Below are 21,306 nucleotides of genomic sequence, written 5' to 3' on the forward strand. Positions count from 1 at the left end.
ATTGTCATGGGGACCGCAAGGCTAACCCCCGCTCTTGCAGGGAAAATGGCCTTAAAATGCCTGTTGTTGTTGTTGTATGCTATACATCATTTTTGGCCCCATCTCTCATTGGTGAAGAATCACTTAAAAATTAAATAATTCTCATATCCGAATCCCGATTTTCACCAAAATCGAAAAAAGTTGTCCTTGTCACACAGCCAACTTGCCCACCAAGTTTCATCCGAATTTGTCCTTAACCGTTTAAGATATCCTGCTCACAGACGGACACACGTATCGGCATCTTCGGCGGCGGAGGTGGTGCTCATCTGAGTTAGGAATGTACATTCATCACAATACGTTTGGAAAGGAGGAGGTGGTGGTGGGATATGAACGTACCAAGAGAGAAACCACAAAGTCCCCAGCAGTCTCCATTGGACAGCTGTTTCAACCCAAATGTGGTCCAGCCCGACAACAATGTGGTCACAGCATGCTCACCAAAGTGGAGCCATCCTGCAAAGGTGAGTGCAAAGGAAAAAGATAAAACGTTCCATAAACAAAACTCCACCTGGAGTTTAAATGACTGACAGTGGAGCGCAAAGCAATGCCCTGTGGCACGGTGCAGTGTAGGTGCCATGAGCCTGACTACCTAAGCACTTCACCACCTAACTACACCGACTAAAATCGTAACAAACGGCATCACAAGGTCAAGGAATTCAAGGAATCCATTTGGTCCGGAGTGCGTGCGCCATACCCACACGCAGCTCCACCATGCACCACAAGTAGGTTGTGCAGCTAACTACAAGCGGAAAACATGGAATGGCCAACTTAAAAAAAAAATGCAGTTGCATTTACATCTCCAAATAAAACACGAGGTGCTCTGATGTACTAATTCACCAACACACATTGCAGCAGGACATTTTGCATTTTCTGTTTTCTACAAGATGAGGCTCATGAAAGAGCAAGCTGACAGAGGGTTTCACCTGGAAGTAGGGAATTAGGGATACTTTTAGACACAATAGCCAAGATAATGAACAAAGAGGAGAAAGAGGAGGGAAGGAAACACTGCAAATTACAAGAGGGTGGAAGAACGTCCTTTCACTCACTCACCCTCCTTTCACTCACTCACCGCAGGCAGGTAGGTGGTCTTTCTGTCTTCTACCGACTCCTCTCCGGCCTTGCACCCCCAGCTCTCTCTGTGCTCTGTCCCCCAAATATTCCTACAGGTCGCACAAGATCTGCCAGCAACCCTCTGATGGTTAAACTGCCGAAATCTCGGCTCTCTGCTCACCTTCACTCTTTCATTCCTCTTTTCTCCCGCCTCTGGAACAAACTCCCTCACTCCCTTCAATCCCACTCCTACCTCCAGGTCTTTAAAACAGCTGTTCACCACCATCTCTTATCTTCCCCCATCCAAAACCTTGATCTTTTCTACCCCCGCTAATTCACCCCAGATCCACCTTGTTTGGAATTCCAACTTCTTTCCTGGAAGTCCTGGCAGTGTCCATATGTTTTATACCTCTCCCACCGCCCCCTTCCCACGCCCCCCCCCCCCCCCCCCAAAGCCCTCGCCCTCTCTCAGATCTCTCGATGTCTCCATGTCTCTCGGTCCCTGCTCTCAAATGTTGTGTTTGTGTCCTTCCCCCTCTCTCCCCATCTTGTCTACCGCTCCCTATGTTATATGTTTTATGTGTCGGTTTGTCTTTCTGTGTGATTAATGTTCGCTCTTTCACGAGCCTCGACCTTGTATACAAAAAAAAAAAAAAAAAAAAAAAAAAAAAAAAAAAAAAAAAAAAAAAAAAAACGTGAGCATCCTGGGGCATCCCCTGAAGAACATGAGCATCCCCTGCCTCACATCTTGCTCAGCGTGATACCGTGGCAACCAAGGCCTAGAAATCATCGGAATCTCCGGTGATGAAGCTGAGTCTATAGGCCTATCAACTTCGCCATCACGGACAGGTCGGTGGTCTCTCTGTCTTCTTCCGCCTCCTTTCTGGTCTTACACCCTCTGTTCTTTCTGTGCTTTGTCCTCCCAGGTTTCTGCAAGGCACACACTATCCACCATCGACCCCCATATGGTGAAACTCACAAAATCCAGGATCATCGTCCCCAATCCAAAACCATGATTTTTCTACCCTCGACCCCCGCAGCAACACCCCCACAGCTTACCAAAATCCCTCCTCCTAAATTTCCAATTTTCCCTGCTGAGAGTTTTCTTCTGCATCCATCTTGTCCACCCAATGCATCCTCTCCTGCCCCCTAACCCCCATCCATAGTTTGTCTGGCTCCCTCCATCTCGGCCTTCTGCTCTGTTGTTGGTGTTTTCCGCTCTCTTTGCTGTTCCTTTCTTTTTGTTGGTTCCTAATCCATTCAGTGTACTAGCTCTCCCACAAGCCTCGGCTATGTGTACGATTTTTTAAAATTCTAATAACGCTTAAATATTCTGCCACAAACTTGGCAGACTAAAGCAAATTGTATCAAGTTTCCTACCCCTCCTTCCTCCCCCTACCCCCCCCTCCCCCCACCCCCTTTCCTCTCCCAGCCTAAGAAAGACAAACTAGAGCATTTCTGGAAAGGAACAGATGAGGACCCAAAAGAAGACAGATTGGCTCCAAAACGTGGAAAATAAAAAACATCACCGAAAGAAAATTCCCGCTGGTGATATTTGATGAAGGAAAAATAAAACAAATAGCCCCATGGATGACTGACGGTTATTTCCCAACGGTTTCTGAGAAGATTTTAAAACAAATTATTGCTACATGAATTTGAGGCGAAATCCTCCTTTGGGGCAAAAGTACAATTGCATGTATTTTAGCCAGAGCTGGGGGAGCTCGGCTTGCCCTATCAAAAAATCCTCCCCCTTTTACGCCCTTTAAAAAAGCAGATCCGGATGGGGAGCACAGTCCCATGAGACCTTACTGTCGTGATGCATTGTACCAAATTTTGGTCATATCGGTCAGGTACTTGCGGAGAAAATGTTTTAGTGAAAAGGAGGGATTTGGGGAAGGGGACTGCGGCCCCCTTTCCAGGGGAAATATGGTCATTAGTAGAACAACTTAAGGTTAGGGCATGGTCCCGATGCCTCATGGTGAATTTGGTCTTGATTTGTCTGGCGATTTCTGATCAGTGTTTTGAATGAAATACCAATATTTGTAGCAGCCCCCCCCTCCTCCCCTTTTATGCCCCTTATAGGGAGCGCATCCAGATGGGGGAGTACAGACCCATGAGACCATGCTGTCCTGATGCATCGTACCAAGTTTGGTCCATAATCGGTCAAGTAGTTTGTGAGGAGATGTTTCAGTCAAATGTTAATGGACATCTGTATCACATATGTACAGATGGACTGCTGGACACCAGGACCCACTCTATGAGGTTATACCGGGACCACTCTATGAACTATCCAAAACAATTACCAACTAGATGGTATTCATAGAATACTTACCCTGCGCAGTCAACTCAGTCAACTCTTCTGTTTTTGAAGGGTTTCTTTCTTTGATTCAATATGGTTGCCTGACCATGTGAGCGATGACATCATAAATTTACATTCTCCAAGATAATTGTTGCGTAGATCACGCTCAATAAATTTCAAACTGATCAGACCAAGTGTTGTCCCTGTCGAATTATGACATCATAATTAAGGCACCAACGACATCATTGTTAACAACACTTCTATTCATGAGTGAATGTGGGAGTTCATTACAATGAACTCCATGCAGAGTTCTTTACAATGAGCCATGTTTCCATTTTTCCCATGAAGCAGTTTCGAGACATAGATTATAGAGATGCAACATTTTTCGATTTTTCCAAGTTGGCGCTCGTACCACGTGACCTATTACATCATAATTATCATTAAAATATTCCACAGGAGAAGGTGCTCCTATGGTGAAAATTTTGTGTCCATCAGATCAACAGTGCAGGGGGGGAAATCATACTGATTGGATGAAGTGTTATACTTGTCGAATTATGACGTCATAACAAAGGCAACGATGACATCGTCATTAACATATCTTATTCCCCATGGGGAGTAATTGACAATAAGCCATGTTTCAGTTTTCTCCATGGAGCGGTTTCAGAGATATTGAGGTGTGAAGTTTTTCGAAGATGGCGCCTATACCACATGATGTACAGTCATGTGAAAAAGTAAGTACACCCCATGTAAAGTTTTGACTTTTTCAACATATTTCAACATACAGCTAATTGATCTTCATTTCAACAATATTGATAGATAAAGGTGATATAATATAACAAATATCATGAAATGTAGTCCATTGTATAATTTAAATAAACATGAATGCAAATTTCGGATGTGGAAAAAGTAAGTACACCCCTACATTTATCACTACTTCAAATACCTAAAATTAGAATCAGGTGCACCAGCTCAGGTGCAAATGATTAGAACATCGTTAGAGAGGATCTTGGAGGAACCTGTCTTATTTAAACCTCAGACATTTAGTTTGGTTTGCTCTTTGTTGTTGAAGTGTGCGGCGTCACCATGCCGAGATCAAAAGAGCTCTCTCAGGCCTTCAGAAAGAAGGTTATAGATGCCTACGAGTCTGGGAAGGGATTTAAAAAGATCTCCAACAATTTGAAATCAATCATTCGACTGTCAGGAAGATCATCTACAATTGGAGAAGATTCCAAACAACTGCCAACTTGTTCAGGCCAGGCCACCCCAGCAAGTTCAGCCAGAGAGCAGACCGCAAGATGCTGAAAGAAGTTTCTAAGAACCCCAGAATGTCATCACGGGACCTACAGGTAGCTCTTGCCACTGTTGATGTCAAAGTGCACGAGTCTACCATTAGAAAGAGGCTGCACAAATTTGATCTACATGGGAGGTGTGCCAGGTGGAAACCTTTGCTGTCCAGAAAGAACATCAGGGCAAGACTGAAGTTTGCCAATGAACACCTCGGCAAAGACCAGCACTTCTGGAACAATGTGCTCTGGACAGATGAGTCAAAGGTAGAGCTATTTGGCCACAGTACCAGAAGACATGTTTGGTGAAAACCAAAGACAGCATTTGACCACAAGAACCTGATACCAACTGTAAAGCATGGTGGTGGAAATATTTTGGTTTGGGGCAGCTTTGCTGCATCAGGGCCTGGGCAGCTCACCATCATAGAATCCACGATGAATTCTTCATCGTACCAGAGGGTACTTGAGGATAATGTGAGGCCATCTGTCGGAAAGTTGAAGCTCAACCGAAGGTGGACCTTGAAACATGACAATGACCCTAAACATATAGACCGTGGGCCGTCGGTCAGAATTCTTAACTTTCGTGACCCACATCGAGTAACTAATCAATGTTGAAATATTATTGTCCAAAAACATGTTTAAAAGCATACCATATAACTCGGCAATCTCAGAACTCCACCATTATTTTAAAAAGTGGAAAAAAACCTCAATAATTTCGACAAGGACCTCGCTAAAATTATCCAGTCATAGTTGTCCTTTCATAAACGCATCGGACTATCCCATAAGCAACAGCCAATCAGATAACGCGTTTCAAAGAAGCGACTCTAGCAAACATGGCGACACTCATGTCGTCTTCGGATGCTGATGCCAGTGGTGCATCTGCCGATGATTCAGAAGGGACATCATCTGGATTTTGCTGTATGCACGTCATTGCAACGCACAGCAGGGTTATTCCTCTTGCCGAGAAATCCTTCAAAAAATTCAAAGAATGTGCTAATCTCTGGAAGGAAATCGAAAACACGCCCGAAAGTAAAGTAGCACACAACGCAGACCGCTATGGCTGGGACTGTGTATCAGCGGCAGAGGCACCGGCAAAACAGCCGCGGCATGTCGACGATGATGATGAAAGAAGTGGGAGGTAAGTACCTAGATCTTGACTAACTTTTTGTTAGATCTAACTTTAATTCTAGTAATAGGGTAGTCTAGATATAAGTTCAGACTCTAACTTAAGTCTAGAATTTAGAAAACTTTCCGTGGCTCGGACTGTTGAAATTTGAAAACCTCCGTGATCAGGTGATTCGGACAGACGGGAAATCAGACAGACGGGAAATTTCACCTCTACACTGTTCTTGAGATGAATAAATTTTATATTTTCTACATACTTCCTCACCTTTAGGACGATGCTCATAGTAATAGATATTTAAAAAAATTAATTTACCTGTATTTTTTCTAACCTCAGGAGAAAACGAGGCACTCCAGGATATCATGCTGAATGCTACCGCCATTTTTGCAATATTACTGAGATCAACCGGGCCATTCGGAGGAATAAAAGGCAAAAAGGTAAAATATACCAACTTTACTTTTGTTTTCTCATCTACAAAAAACAAAAAAAAATTTTGCAATTGTGTTTTAAGTGGAAAACCAAGAACCAAATCCTATTGAAAATAGTTATACTCACGTAAAAGGGTAATTATGAGTTGATATTGTAATTTCCAAAATCAAGTTTATTGCCTTTCATTGATCGACCTATCTTGGCTTAGTAATTTTGTAACCAAAAAACATTTACCTAAATTTGCTTAATTTTTTGATAGATATTTCTAATTTATAATTCAATAGGTTATATCAATTGTAATTGATTATTTCACAAATTAGTACAGGAAAAAAAAACAACCCCATCTTGCAAATCATATATTGGTATGTATGTACATATTCGTAATGATGAATTTAATTTTGTGTAATTTTCAGAGGCTGCAACGAGCACATCAAGACTGGCTGTTATTCCAGAAGTTGAAGACTCGCTAGATGAAGAACCACCCAAGAGATGTCTTCGCTCCTCAATTGATAAAGCGACACCATCTGTTGTAGGACGTGAGCATGTGTTGCCAGTACGATGTGTCATCTGCAGAACCAACCAGTATGTGAAGGACTCGGGAACAGGGAAGAGAAAGGTTGAGAAATTAATGAATTGTGAAACCATGAGTGGGGGACAATTATTAAATGCTGCAATGATGAAACAAGATCAAAGGTTGCTCTTAGATATTAGGGATAAAGACCTTGTCGCAATGGAAGCAAAGTACCACAAGTCATGTTACCTAAGGTAAACTAAAGTAGTTGATAAATCTCAGACAAAAGTAGAGAGTTCACAGCAATTGTATGAGAAATCATACCAGAGTTTTTGTAGTAAAGTGGTTGAGGAGAGGATAATCAAAGGAAAAGAGATTCTGCGACTTACTAAGTTAAACAGATTATTCATTAAAGAGGTGCAACATGTGGAAAGCATTGATGCCTCTTCATTCAAATCTGGTCGTCTGAAGACAAGGCTTAGGAGATCATATCCTGTTCTCTGCTTTTGCAAGCCATCACGTCAAAGTGAGAGTGACATAGTATTTGTTGAAACACTTGATGTTGAGGAGGTGGTAGAAGATGTTGTTGAAGATGTGACTAGTGAGGACAGCGAGAGCAGTGAATCAATTCTCCCAGACCAAACATGTAGAATAGCACAACCTTTAAGGGAACTATTCCATGCTGCTCAAGAATTGAAGGCATCCATGAGTAATGTGCAAGCAAATACAGTATGGCCTCCATTAGCCAATGATATGTCAGTAGATAAGATAAATGAGCTCATCCCTACCAAGTTGTACAATTTTCTAGCATGGAGCACTGGGGTAAGTGAGGATGTAAATGAGTCTGAAAAGGTTTCAGTCCCTGATGAATCACAACGACGTCTGCTTGCTGTGGCGCAGGATCTAATGTACATAAGATCAAAAGGAAGGATGCTTCTTCCGAAGCACACGTCTTTGGCAATGTCCGTAAGACACATCACGGGCTCGGCCAAGTTGATAGGAATCCTAAATGGACTACGCCACAGTGTGTCCAATTCAGTCACTTTAGAACATGACACGGCTCTTGCAAAGAGGCAGCTTGCCCTGGGTGTTAACATTCTTCCTGCAGGTACTCAGTCTTCATTTATCACTGTTGTCTGGGACAATAATGACTTCGGTGAAGAAACCCTGTCTGGTAAAGGTACTACGCACAACACAAACGGTATCCTACTGCAATGGCCTTCCACATCACTGTGTACTGATATACAGTCTCCACAACCCATACCTTTACCAAGAACTCGAGAGAGATCAATTCAACCCCCAGAATCCAACATAAAGAAGTACTTTGGAAACAAACGTGCTGGTCCTGAGCCATATGGAGTTGATGTTTCTCTGATGGAAGAAAATCACCGTCCAGTCCAACAATCTGCAAGGGACTTGGATTTGGCATTGAGACTGATGAAAATGGCCGAAGTATCTGACAAGATCTTTCCTGGGTGGACTGGATGCAACACCTTGCTGCAAAATGAAGTTCCAAGTGTCTCGACAATAGGCTATTTGCCAATTATTGATGCAAGTCCCACGGAATATGACACTGTGTACACTATTCTTGACACAAGTCTTCAAATAGCAGACACACTTAAGCAGCAAGAGATAGTGGCAGTTTTCGATCAAGCCATCTACTCCAAGGCGCAACAGATCAGATGGAGCAATGAAAGATTTTCAAAGAGATTAGTTCTTCGTCTTGGAGCTTTCCACTCTTCCCTTGCAATGCTAGCATGCATAGGAAAAAGATTCAGGGATGCTGGCCTAGAGAACTTAGTAAATGAATCTGGGCTTGTGGCTCAAGGTTCTCTGAATGGTGCCATGAATGGCCACCACTATAACAGAAGTTTACGTATGCACAAGTGCCTGGTAGAAGCGATGGAACGGACTCGCTGGCAGTGCTTCATGGATTCGCTCGGTGATCATGACAGGGATCAAGTGTCGGAAGTTCTGATGAGACTGCACACATCTTTCCCAGGATCAGCTTTCCTAGAGTGTGTGCAGTCAGATGATTACAGGCAATGCATGACACTCTACCTCAACTTCATCGGGGAACAGTGCCAAAAGAGTCCAACTTTTGTAGTGTGGTCCTCGTACATCGAGATGGGGCAGGTGTTGATGCTCTTCATCAGAGCTACCAGAGAAGGAAATTGGGACCTGCACCTATCATCCATTCGGTCATTTCTTCCTTGGCTTTTTGCCTATGACCACATCAATTATTCCCGTTACCTACCAGCGTACTGGCTCGAGATGTGTGAACTACCTGCCTTACACCCTGCTGTCCATGAAGAGTTTGTCAAAGGACGATTCTCTGTCCAGCATCAAGATGGCCATGGATTTTCTCAGACTGCATGCGACCAAACAATAGAACAAACCTGTAATCGGGACACAAAGACCAAAGGTGGAATGATTGGTTTCACTACACAGAAAGGAGCCGTCTCGCGATGGATTCTCTCTCAACGAGAACGGGCTGCCATATCAAAGAAGTGTGGAGAGATGGCAGGTAAAGACGAAATAACACAGGGTCGGAAAGACTTGCAGCTGTCTCGCATCAAGAGAGATGAAGAAGATATTTGCAGAGTGATGAGTGTGATTGATGCAATAATCAATCCCTTCGATGGGTCTCATGATCACCTACTGCATCTTGCATCTGGGGTGGTTGCATCAAAAGATGTTGCTGAATGCTACATCAAGGCATGGGAGAAAGGTGATGAAGAACTTGTAACATACTGCAAAGAGAGACTGCAAGGCACCCAAGATATATTTGCTCCAATAAAGAAATCAAAGACAAAGACTTTCAAGTCAATGAACAAGGTAGTTCACACCAAAGCGCAAGGTAAACAAGTATCACTGCAGTCAGACAGAAATCTTTTCCAGCGACTTCTTATCATTGCAAATGTCAGGAAACTAGACATTGAAAACATGCTTACCTTCAACTTGGGCCCTCTCCCACTTTCTCTAGCACACCAAGATGGTTCACTGAACAAGACAACGAAATCATCTTTACTACACTATATTGAATCCCAAGTTCAGCCAACTCCAGTCACGGAGATCCCCTCAGGAAGCATCTGGATTATAGATGCTATGGCCATGATGCAAGAACTTCAGCAGACGCGTATACCATCTACATTTGGTCAAATGGCTGATCATGTCTTGAAACAACTTGTTGATCTTGCAAGGAGCGTAAGAAGTGAATCTATACACTTTGTGGTAGACACGTACAGAAACATGAGCATCAAAAATGTTGAGAGGGGACAAAGAGGATCAAGTGGAAGTCTGATGACAAAAATCTATGGGGAAGACCAACGGGTGCCTCAGCAGTGGAAAAAGTTTCTTGCTGGCAGTGAAAACAAGGCAGAACTAATACGATTTTTCTTTAAAACTTGGAGCAGCAGACCAAGTTCTGTCCTCAAGGAGGTCCACATTTTTGTGACTCATGATGAAGAATGTCATGAACTGGAAGATGACCATGGAGTGCTGGTTGTGAATGAAGTGCAAGGCTTGAGATGCAACCATGAAGAAGCGGACACTCGCTTGTTGCTTCATGCCCAGTATGCAGCCACAAATTATCCTGGTACTTCATCAGAAAATGCCTCTAATCCAGTTGTGATGAAGAGCCCGGATACTGATGTCTTTATCATAGGAGTAGCGAGAGCAAAAGAGATAGGAAGTGAGTTGTTATTCCATACAGGAAGGGGCAACAACAGGAGGACTCTGAGCTTGTCTGCCATAAATACCTACCTCGGGGAAGATGTTTGCAATGCACTTATTTCATTCCATTGTTTCACTGGATGTGACTCTGTTAGCAGTTTCCATGGCAAGCCCAAAGCAAAAGCATACAAGTTAATGGCAGAGAGTGCACAGTTCAAGGCCACATTCCAACAGTTAGGGAGATCATTCACAGTGAGCGAGGATGTTTTTTCTGGACTTGAGAGATTTGTTTGCCAGTTGTATGGACAAGAATGCGACAGTGTTAATAAAGCACGGCACAACATGTTCCTCATGCTGATTAAGTCAGAAGCTCGTCTTCCACCAACACAGGACTCACTGAGACAGCACATAAAGAGAGCAAATTACCAGGCTGCAGTACATCATCTCTGTCTGGAGCAGACCCCAGACATTCCAAGCCCACATGGACATGGATGGAAAGTGGAAGATGGAGGTCTAGATGTTGTCTGGGATGAACAACCCCCTGCTCCTAGCAGTTTGCTTGAACTGACGTACTGCACTTGCAAAAAGACAAACTGCCAGATGCCAACTGGTAAAAACAAGGGAAGATGTTCTTGCCGGCAGCATAATGTACCATGTACTAATCTGTGCAAGTGCACTGATTGCCAAAATCCAGTGGCTGGAGAATCTTTAGATGAAGACTCCGACACAGAAGATGAAGATGTGTAGTGTTCACAACTTCACACTGTTAACCTGCTGCTGTAGCTTCATTCCATTTAGCTACTCTGTTGTGACACAGATATACGTGTAAGTTCTGGATGAGAGGGTAGCAGAGAAGCCTGTTATTTGGCCCCCAGATTGGACTCAGACATTGTGAATATTATAATAGGGCTGTATTTCCATGAGTCAACAGTCTGATTATTATCTTTTGGGTTACATTAGGCCAATAGCTATGAATAATTTTGTGAAAACTGTTTATTTAAAAAAAAATGTTGTTTTGCTACAGCCCTAGAGTGTGCCAACATAATCTAATATGACATAATCTAATCATAATATGACAGAGAGATGAGAGAGTGGGGTGGGATGAATTGGGCTCATTTGCAAAGATATATTTCGTTGAAGTGCCAATAATTACTTTGAAAATAAAAGATGTATGTGTATGTAAATGTGTGTGTGCGTGTGTGTGTGTGTGTGTGTGTGTGTAAAATAGGGCACATTAATTTTGCAAGGAAAAGTTTCTTAGAAGTGCCAATGATTCCTTTGAAAACATTTCCAAAGAAATATATTGGTGAGTGCATGTGTGTATCTGGTTTTGTGTGTGTGTGTGTGTGCATGTGTTTGTATGTGTGTGTGTGTGTGTGTATGTGTAGCTCATTGATTTTTTTTTACCGTTCTCTGTCATGTAAGTGTTGCTGTGTTTCAATTTGTCTATTTTCCATAGGTTTGTACATAACTTTTAATTTCTTGACAAAAGAGGGTGCTGTGCATCTGGATGATTAATACTAATTAAGAATACTAATTAGTGTGCAACTTTTGGACTTGCCGAGTGGTGAATTCTTGTTCAATGATTTTTTATCTCCCATCAGACAAAAATTCACGTGGTTACCAGATGTGGGTCACGAAAATGATAAACTAGAAGTATTTCCACTGCTTGGCCCATGGTCTAATACTAGTAAATCCACCAAGGAATGGCTGAAAAGAAAGAAATGGAGGGTTCTGGAATGGCCAAGTCAAAGCCCGGATCTAAATCCCATTGAGATGTTGTGGGGGGGATTTGAAACGAGCTGTGCATGCAAGAAACCCTTCAAACATCGCACAGCTGAAAGAATTCTGCATGGAGGAGTGGGCAAAAATTTCTCCCAGTCAATGTCAGAGACTGGTAGACAGATAAAAGAAACACCTACTTGAGGTTGTTTCTGCCAAAGGGGGCAATACCACCTATTAGAGCCAAGGGTGCACTTACATTTTCCATGAATTTGGAATTTGGAATTTGGTGATGTAATATTTGTTGATATAATATTTGTTATATTATATCACCTTTATCTATCAATATTGTTGAAATGAAGATCAAATAGCTGTATGTTGAAATATGTTGAAGAAGTCAAAACTTTACATGGGGTGTACTTACTTTTTCACGTGACTGTATGTCAAAGGGAGACAGCTCTGATTTCCTGTTTGGCATTGAGGACCTCCATCCATTGTTGAGACAGCGGAAGCAGCATGTCCAAAGTAGACACAATTACACGACACAGGGAGAAATAAACGGATGTTAAAATAAATCTGTGGTGTGGTGCGTTGGCTGGTACTCAGCTCTGGTCTCCCTCACACGACTCTCGAACCCTGATGATCGTCGACTGGGTCCCAGGTCCTGTGCGGGAAAATGCACGAGGGCACGAACTCGCGCCGCAACCAGCCGGTCCGGGGGAGGAAGCTGAAATCCCTCCTTCTCCGATGGCCCAGGGAGAGAGAGAAAAATGGCGCGACCGCTTTCACCAAACCAGCACGAGAGAGAAAGAGATGCGCCCGCTTCCACCAGCCAGGAACAGAGAGAGACAGGGAAGTGTGACCGCTCGTGATCAAGCCCAGAGCCCGGACCAAGAGAGAATGCGTCTGCTCGCGATGAAACCCAGGACCAAGAGAGAGAGAGAAAATACCGGTGCTCTGCCTTTTTGCTCCGCGGTCTCGACCGTTCTCTCTGACGTCACCCGCGGTCTAATCACCAAGCGCCACTCGCTCACCTCATCGTTCTTCCGGGGCCTGGCCTCACGGACACACTTGACGCCCATCGAGACCATTCGGCTCGGTGGTGTCGTGGTAGTCTCCGGATACAGTCAGCGATCGCGTTATTTAATTTAGGTTCTGATCACATGGCTGGTGGTGTAAGTGTCATAAGAAGAAAGGGAAAAACTACAGAGGCATTTACACACAGGAAATTTACCCTTATACCCTAACTAATTAGCATAGCTCCACCCCTCGCCATGGAGACACATAACGCTTCCACGGACATCCGGGCCTGACTTAGGTACATTAAGTTGGCTAAACGGCATACGGCGCACACTAATCTGGTACTCAGCCAGAGCCTATCTGGACTAAGGTATTTCATTGCCTACCCCCATACACGTAACAATATATTTATACTGTATTTATATTTATATACACCACGATCACCACCACGATCACCACCATTTACCTGTTACCTTTATATATATATTTATGTGATATATTTATGTGTGTATATATATATATATTGTTGTGGTTGTGCAATAAAGGCAAACCCCCTATGGTTCGTTGCACGACAACATGTAGCCTGCAGTAGTCAGTTATGTCTTATTGAATGTAAAGATATTTATATTTACCTGTTACCTTTATATATATATTTATGTGATATATTTATGTGTGTATATATATATATATTGTTGTGGTTGTGCAATAAAGGCAAACCCCCTATGGTTCGTTGCACGACAACATGTAGCCTGCAGTAGTCAGTTATGTCTTATTGAATGTAAAGATATTTATATTTACCTGTTACCTTTATATATATATTTATGTGATATATTTATGTGTGTATATATATATATATTGTTGTGGTTGTGCAATAAAGGCAAACCCCCTATGGTTCGTTGCACGACAACATGTAGCCTGCAGTAGTCAGTTATGTCTTATTGAATGTAAAGATTAGCCATTCCCATTGTGTAGTAATCAAAATCAATATGCGTTGAAGTTAGGCAGGATGTCAAACCTCCGTTGGTTAAGGCGTGGCCATAACACCAGATCTGCAGAGAGGCGTGGCCAAAAGCACGGCCCACGTGACCAATGGCGAGCCGGGAACCCGTCGCCATGATGCGACAAGCCTCAGCCAATGGGAGGCTCTGGAACATTTGGAAGGGCATGACCAGTTTGATATTAGCCCACGCACAGCGCACTATCACTCTCTTGCCTTTGGGACTGCGTCGAGGACACACCTGCGCTCTTGCCCCTTTCGCCACGCCCACGACGAGACCTCGCTTGCCTTTTCGTTTCTTCCACGACACGTGTTTGGCCTTTGTCTTCTTCGAGCGTCTGCGCCGATCTTTTGCGCCATCTGGCTGACCTGCAAGCGTTGGCCTTTCGACACGTCTCACCTGGGCTGAAGTTGCCTGCCTGTGTGGCAGCTCGTCCCACCTGCGCTGAATTTACCTCATCCAGGCTGCACGTCTCACGATCGAACTACAAGCCACGCACACGAGACCACGTGGGCACCAGCGAGGAATCCCAGCACGTACATCGGTACGCCCTTAACCAGTGTCCTTTGTCCCTGTGAGTGTGTGTGTGTGTGTGTGTGTGTGTGTGTGTGTGTGTGTGTGTGTGTGTGTGTGTGTGTGTGTGTGTGTGTGTCAGAGTGTGAAGGCGCCAAGTCGGGGTTATTATTAGGTAATATTTGTTAAGGTAAATCTTCGTCTCTTTCTCTGTGCCTTCCAAATAAAAGGCTGGACATTTTGTTCTTACTTCCAACCTGTTCGGTACATCTTTTCTCCATTGGCCTAGCATCATCCGAGACCGAATTTAGCCAGACTCAGGTCCATAAATCTCGTGGGGAGTAACGCCGCTTTCCACACCGTGTGCAAAACCGCTCGGCATTCCGTAAGGTGTGGGAAAGTGAGGGTTCGATCGCGCGGAGGGTTCGGCACGCGCATGCACCTTGACATGTGCTCGGCACCTTGAATTTGGAACCCTCCCGGCCCGGTCATCTCGCGATTATAACAAATTGTTGTCAGGAGTGGGGATCACCACCACGTAATATAACAAATATCATGAAACATATACATTTTGTAGTCCATTGTATAATTTAAATAAACATAAATGCAAATTTCGAATGTGGAAAAAGTAAGTACACCCCTACATTTATCACTACTTCAAATACCTAAAATTAGAATCAGGTGCACCAGCTCAGGTGCGAATGATTAGAACATCGTTGGAGAGAATCTTGGAGGAACCTGTCTTATTTAAACATCAGACATTTAGTTTGGTTTGCTCTTTGTTGTTGAAGTGTGCGGCGTCACCATGCCTAGATCAAAAGAGCTCTCCGAGGCCTTCAGAAAGAAGGTTATAGATCCTACGAGTCTGGGATGGGATTAAAAAAGATCTCCAAACAATTTGAAATCAATCATTCGACTGTCCGGAAGATCATCTACAAGTGGAGAAGATTCCAAACAACTGCCAACTTGTTCAGGCCAGGCCGCCCCAGCAAGTTCAGCCTGAGAGCAGACCGCCAGATGCTGAAAGAAGTCTCTAAGAACCCCAGAATGTCATCACGGGACCTACAGGTAGCTCTTGCCACTGTTGATGTCAAAGTGCACGAGTCTAACATTAGAAAGAGGCTGCACAAATTTGATCTACATGGAAGGTGTGCTAGGTGGAAACCTTTGCTGTCCAGAAAGAACATCAGGGCAAGACTAAAGTTTGCCAATGAACACCTATGCAAAGACCAGCACTTCTGGAACAATGTGCTCTGGACAGATGAGTCAAAGGTAGAGCTATTTGGCCACAGTACCAGAAGACATGTTTGGCGAAAACCAAAGACAGCATTTGACCACAATAACCTGATACCAACTGTAAAGCATGGTGGTGGAAATATTATGGTTTGGGACAGCTTTGCTGCATCAGGGCCTGGGCAGCTCACCATCATAGAATCCACTATGAATTATTCATTGAACCAGAGGGTGCTTGAGGATAATGTGAGGCCATCTGTCGGAAAGTTGAAGCTCAACCGAAGGTGGACCTTGCAACATGACAATGACCCTAAACATACTAGTAAATCCACCAAGGAATGGCTGAAAAGAAAGAAATGGAGGGTTCTGGAATGGCCAAGTCAAAGCCCGGATCTAAATCCCATCGAGATGTTGTGGGGGGATTTGAAACGAGCTGTGCATGCAAGAAACCCCTCAAACATCACACACCTGAAAGAATTCTGCATGGAGGAGTGGGCAAAAATTTCTCCCAGTCGATGTCAGAGACTGGTAGACAGTTATAAGAAACGCCTACTTGAGGTTGTTCCTGCCAAAGGGGGCAATACCACCTATTAGAGCCAAGGGTGTACTTACTTCTTCCACATGCGAAATTTGTATTTATGTTTATTTAAATTATACAATGGACTACAAAATGTAAATGTTTCATGATATTTGTTATATTATATCACCTTTATCTATCAATATTGTTGAAATGAAGATCAAATAGCTGTATGTTGAAATATGTTGAAAAAGTCAAAACTTTACATGGGGTGTACTTACTTTTTCACGTGACTGCATGACGTCATAATTATGATTTAAAAAATTCTACAGGAGTCAAAATTTAGTGTCCAACGGACTAGCAGTTGCAGAGAATTTTTTTTCATACTAATCAGATCAAGTGTTGTACTTGTCGAATTATGACGTCATAATGAAGGCACCAATGACATCATCATTAACACATCTTATTCCCCATGGAGAGTACTTGACAATGATATCTTATTCCTGATTGTTCCAAACTTCTTCCATTTAAGAATTATGGAGGCCACTGGCCCACTGTGCTCTTGGGAACCTTCAATGCAGCAGAAATTTTTTGTAGGCTTCCCCAGATCTGTGCCTCGACACAATCCTGTCTCTGAGCTCTGCAGGCAGTTCCTTCGACCTCATGGCTTGGTGTTTGCTCTGATATGCATTGGCAGCTGTGAGACCTTATATAGACAGGTGTGTGCCTTTCCAAATCATGTCACAATCAATTGAATTTACCACAGGTGGACTCCAATCAAGGTGTAGAAACATCTCAACGATGATCAAGAGAAATGGGAGGCACCTGAGCTAAATTTCAAGTGTCATAGCAAAGGGTATGAATACTTCTGTCAATGTGATATTTCAGTTTTTTCTTTTTAATAAATTTGCAAAACTTTCTAAAATCCTGTTTTCTCTTTGTCATTATGGGGTATTGAGTGTAGATTGATGAGGGAAAAAATGAATTTAAACGATTTCAGCATAAGGCTGCAACATTACAAAATGTGAAAAAAGTGAAGGGGTCTAAATACTTTCTGAATGCACTGTATACACACACACACACACACACACACACACACACACACACACACACACACACACACACACACACACACACACACACACACACACACACACACACACACACACACACTAGCTTGGCTCGGCTCACTGCACTCGCCTCACCACTCGTCGTTACTGAGGAACGGGCTTATTTTAGCTGAGAATAATGACTGTACCTGAGTTGTTGTGTTGTCATGATTTACACCAATCAAAATACAAACAATTATTTTGCACAAATTTATTTGTTGTGTTTGTGATATTACATTTTTATAGGCAATTTAGGCTGAAGATTTAAATTGAAAAAATATATAAAATTAAAAAAAGAACCCCTCAGCACATCCATACGAGAGGGGTAGGTGCAGACTGGAAGTTTGGGACGATTACACCTCACCACCACGTAATTCAAAACACCTTCACCACCAAGTAATTTAAAACACCTCACCACCACGTAATTCAAAAAACCTCACTCCCATGTAATTTAAAATACCTCACTCCCATGTAATTTAAAATACCTCACCACCAAGTAATTTAAAACACCTCACCACCAAGTAATTTAAAACACCTCACCACCACGTAATCCAAAACACCTCACCACCACGTAATTCACAACACCTTACCACCATGTAATTCAAAACACCTCACCACCACGTAATTCAAAACACCTCACCACCACATAATCCAAAACACCTCACCCCCGTGTAATTCACAACACCTTACCACCACGTAATTCAAAACACCTCACCACCACGTAATTCAAAACACCTCACCACCACGTAATTCAAAACACCTCACCACCACGTAATTCAAAACACCTCACCACCACGTAATTCAAAACACCTCACCACCACATAATTTAAAACACCTCACCACCACATAATTCAAAACACCTCACCACCACGTAATTCAAAACACCTCACCACCACGTAATTCAAAACACCTCACCACCACGTAATTCAAAACACCTCACCACCATGTAATTCAAAACACCTCACCACCACGTAATTAAAAACACCTCATCACCACGTAATTCAAACACCTCACCACCACGTAATTCAAAACACCTTCACCACCAAGTAATTTAAAACACCTCACCACCACGTAATTCAAAACTCCTCACCACCATGTAATTCAAAACACCTCACCACCACGTAATTCAAAACACCTCACCACCACGTAATTCAAAACACCTCACCACCACATAATTTAAAACACCTCATCACCAACTAATTCAAAACACCTCACCACCACGTAATTCAAAACACCTCACCACCATGTAATTCAAAACACCTCACCACCACGTAATTAAAAACACCTCATCACCACGTAATTCAAACACCTCACCACCACGTAATTCAAAACACCTTCACCACCAAGTAATTTAAAACACCTCACCACCACGTAATTCAAAACTCCTCACCACCATGTAATTCAAAACACCTCACCACCACGTAATTCAAAACACCTCACCACCACGTAATTCAAAACACCTTACCACCATGTAATTCAAAACACCTCATCACCAACTAATTCAAAACACCTCACCACCATGTAATTTAAAACACCTCACCACCAAGTAATTAAAAACACATCACCAACTAATTCAAAACACCTCACCACCACGTGATTTAAAAACACCTCAACACCACATAATTCAAAATACATCACCCCCACGTGATTCAAAACCACCACCACGTTATTAAAAACACTTCACAACCACGGAAACAAAAGTTTCAGGGAGTAGTTCAGTGACAACAGACACTGCCCAGATATGTAGATATACAGTAAGTTGGTTTTCTATAGGGTTGGTTTTCTAAGGCTTATATCAAAATATTAACTTATATCAAATGTCTTTTAAGATGAAAGCGCGATGACGTCACCACGTCACGCGGCACGAATGGGTCCATTGTGCACGCTTTCGTTTTATTTCCAAATTAAAATCTGTTTTCACTTTTGCCGTAAAAATGACATCAGTGCATCGAATGTGGTATCTTATTTGGTGAAATTCGGTCGATTTGAAGTGGTGAAAATAAAATGTGATCGTGGAAAATCGTAGCGAGGGGCCATTTTGAATCAGTTTTCGATTATTGCACCGGATTATTGCACCCTCCCATCACCCTCCCATCACCCTCCCCCATCACCCTCCCATCACCCTTCCATCACCCTGCCCCATCACCCTGCCCCATCACCCTCCCCCATCACCCTGCCATCACCCTGCCATCACCCTCCCATCACCCTCCCATCACCCTGCCATCACCCTCCCACCACCCTCTCGTTGGAGGTATTGACTTATTTAGGGTTGGTTTTCTAAGGCTGTAGGCCGCACCTCATTTTGTCGAATAAAGTGGTATTCGGGTGGTTCCGGTATTTGGGACCGCAGGGACGGAAAGTGCAGGTACGGGGTGCTTGGCACTCCCCAGCCGGCCCGCTCTGAAGGTTCGGATCGGGACACCGGGATTCATTCCGGTCGCCCGGTCGGCCCGGAGGTGGGGGTGCGGGGCCTGTCACGGAACGTCAAAACAAACGGCCTGCCGGGGCCGCTCAAAAGTCGGGCGTGAGGGGCGCGTCCACTAATAGAACGCCTCTCGCTTCCCAGATCGAGGGCCACGTGGTCAGGAGAACCTCGTCCCTTCTGGTTGCCCTGCCGTCCTGCCGTGGGTGCTGGCAGGGTGTACTTCAAACTAAGCTTAAGTGTCAAGTGTTAAGTTCCTCCTTGCCCTCGCAAGGGAAAGGCTAGGGTCAAGCTCTTCCAAATTTCCAAACACTAGAAATCGGACGTCTCAAATTAATTAATCATTTGTTAATACATCTCAGTCGCCCGCGACCTCTCTAGCGCGGGCGCCGAACCAGTTCATTTCCGGGCGACCGGGCCGAGTATCGGCCCGGCCGTGGCCGAAGCCGTTGATTCCGCCGTAGCACGCTAACGCGTAGGCTCGCGCGTCCCCGGTCCGCCGGGGCTCCGCGGGTGTCCTACCGTGCCCGGCACTGCTGATCTCTCAAACTTCCGGGAGTAGGTGCCGGTGCCCGGGGACGGAGTTCGCTGTCTAAACATGGTAGCGCTAGGCCAGTGGGACCGCCGGGACCCACGTGCACTCACAAGGTGTTCTGCGCGTGGGCGGCAGTATCAGACTGGGGCGCCCAAACGCTCCCCGGCTAAAGTTCATCCTGAAAGCGCCCACATTGTGCGGACAAACCAAGTCAAGGGCCACGTGGTCAGGAGAACCTCGTCCCTTCCGGTCACACTTTGCCTATCGGCCGGCCTCGAAGACCGAAATTGTGACGGTGTCACCCGACTGTACCTGAGTTGCTGTTTTGTCATAGTTTACACCAATCATAATTCAAACAATAATAATGCACAAATGTATTTGTAATACTAGCAACGGTACCCGCCCTATGGGCGGGGCTTCAATTGGGAGGCCCAAATGAAAAGGCAAAATATCAGAAATTGAAGGGTTTTATTTTATTTTAAACGATTCATATGAACATCCGTTGAATCATATCACACGCAAATCATCAAAATCTAAACAGTATGTTTAGAATTTCAATAAAAGCCACATCACTGTTCATATCGGTAAATATTATTCCATCTTATTTCAAATCGTGATCGATACATACACGATGATCGTGATGATCGTGATCGTGAATCGTGATCGATAATCGTGTTCACAATCGCTATGTCGTATGTACTCCCGATACGTGTACCAAATTCCCGATACGTGTAACTGTACCAAATCAACAGTTAAAAGGATTTTGAGCCAATAGCTGTTACGGCCTTGGCAAGATCGATGGAGACAGCGATCTATTAGATCTGATCCTCT

The 21,306-nt window shown here is 43.8% G+C and overlaps 2 protein-coding genes across 15 annotated transcripts in view; one reads left to right on the forward strand and one right to left on the reverse strand.

Annotated features, from left to right (window-relative positions):
* Window positions 1-21,306, reverse strand: part of SLC25A26 (solute carrier family 25 member 26) — a 110,872-nt gene that overhangs the window by 86,555 nt on the left and 3,011 nt on the right. For 13 of the 14 annotated variants that reach the window (XM_078776838.1, XM_078776832.1, XM_078776835.1 and 10 more), the window contains exon 2: window positions 376-489. In XM_078776838.1, the coding sequence (XP_078632964.1) occupies window positions 376-411 (36 nt within the window). In that variant the 5' untranslated portion in view covers window positions 412-489. Of the gene's footprint in view, window positions 1-375; window positions 493-5,292; window positions 5,304-21,306 lie in introns of those variants that run through there. The other variant, XM_068114170.2, reaches the window with a different exon arrangement.
* On the forward strand, window positions 5,502-7,879 carry LOC137425592 (uncharacterized). Its single transcript, XM_078775344.1, has 5 exons — window positions 5,502-5,806; window positions 6,128-6,228; window positions 6,634-6,985; window positions 7,133-7,723; window positions 7,840-7,879. Exons 1-5 carry the CDS (start codon window positions 5,502-5,504, stop codon window positions 7,877-7,879), a joined length of 1,389 nt encoding a protein of 462 aa, XP_078631470.1.

Source organism: Myxine glutinosa, chromosome 4, assembly GCF_964187855.1.
Source record: "Myxine glutinosa chromosome 4, kmMyxGlut1.1, whole genome shotgun sequence".
Lineage (NCBI taxonomy): Eukaryota > Metazoa > Chordata > Myxini > Myxiniformes > Myxinidae > Myxine > Myxine glutinosa.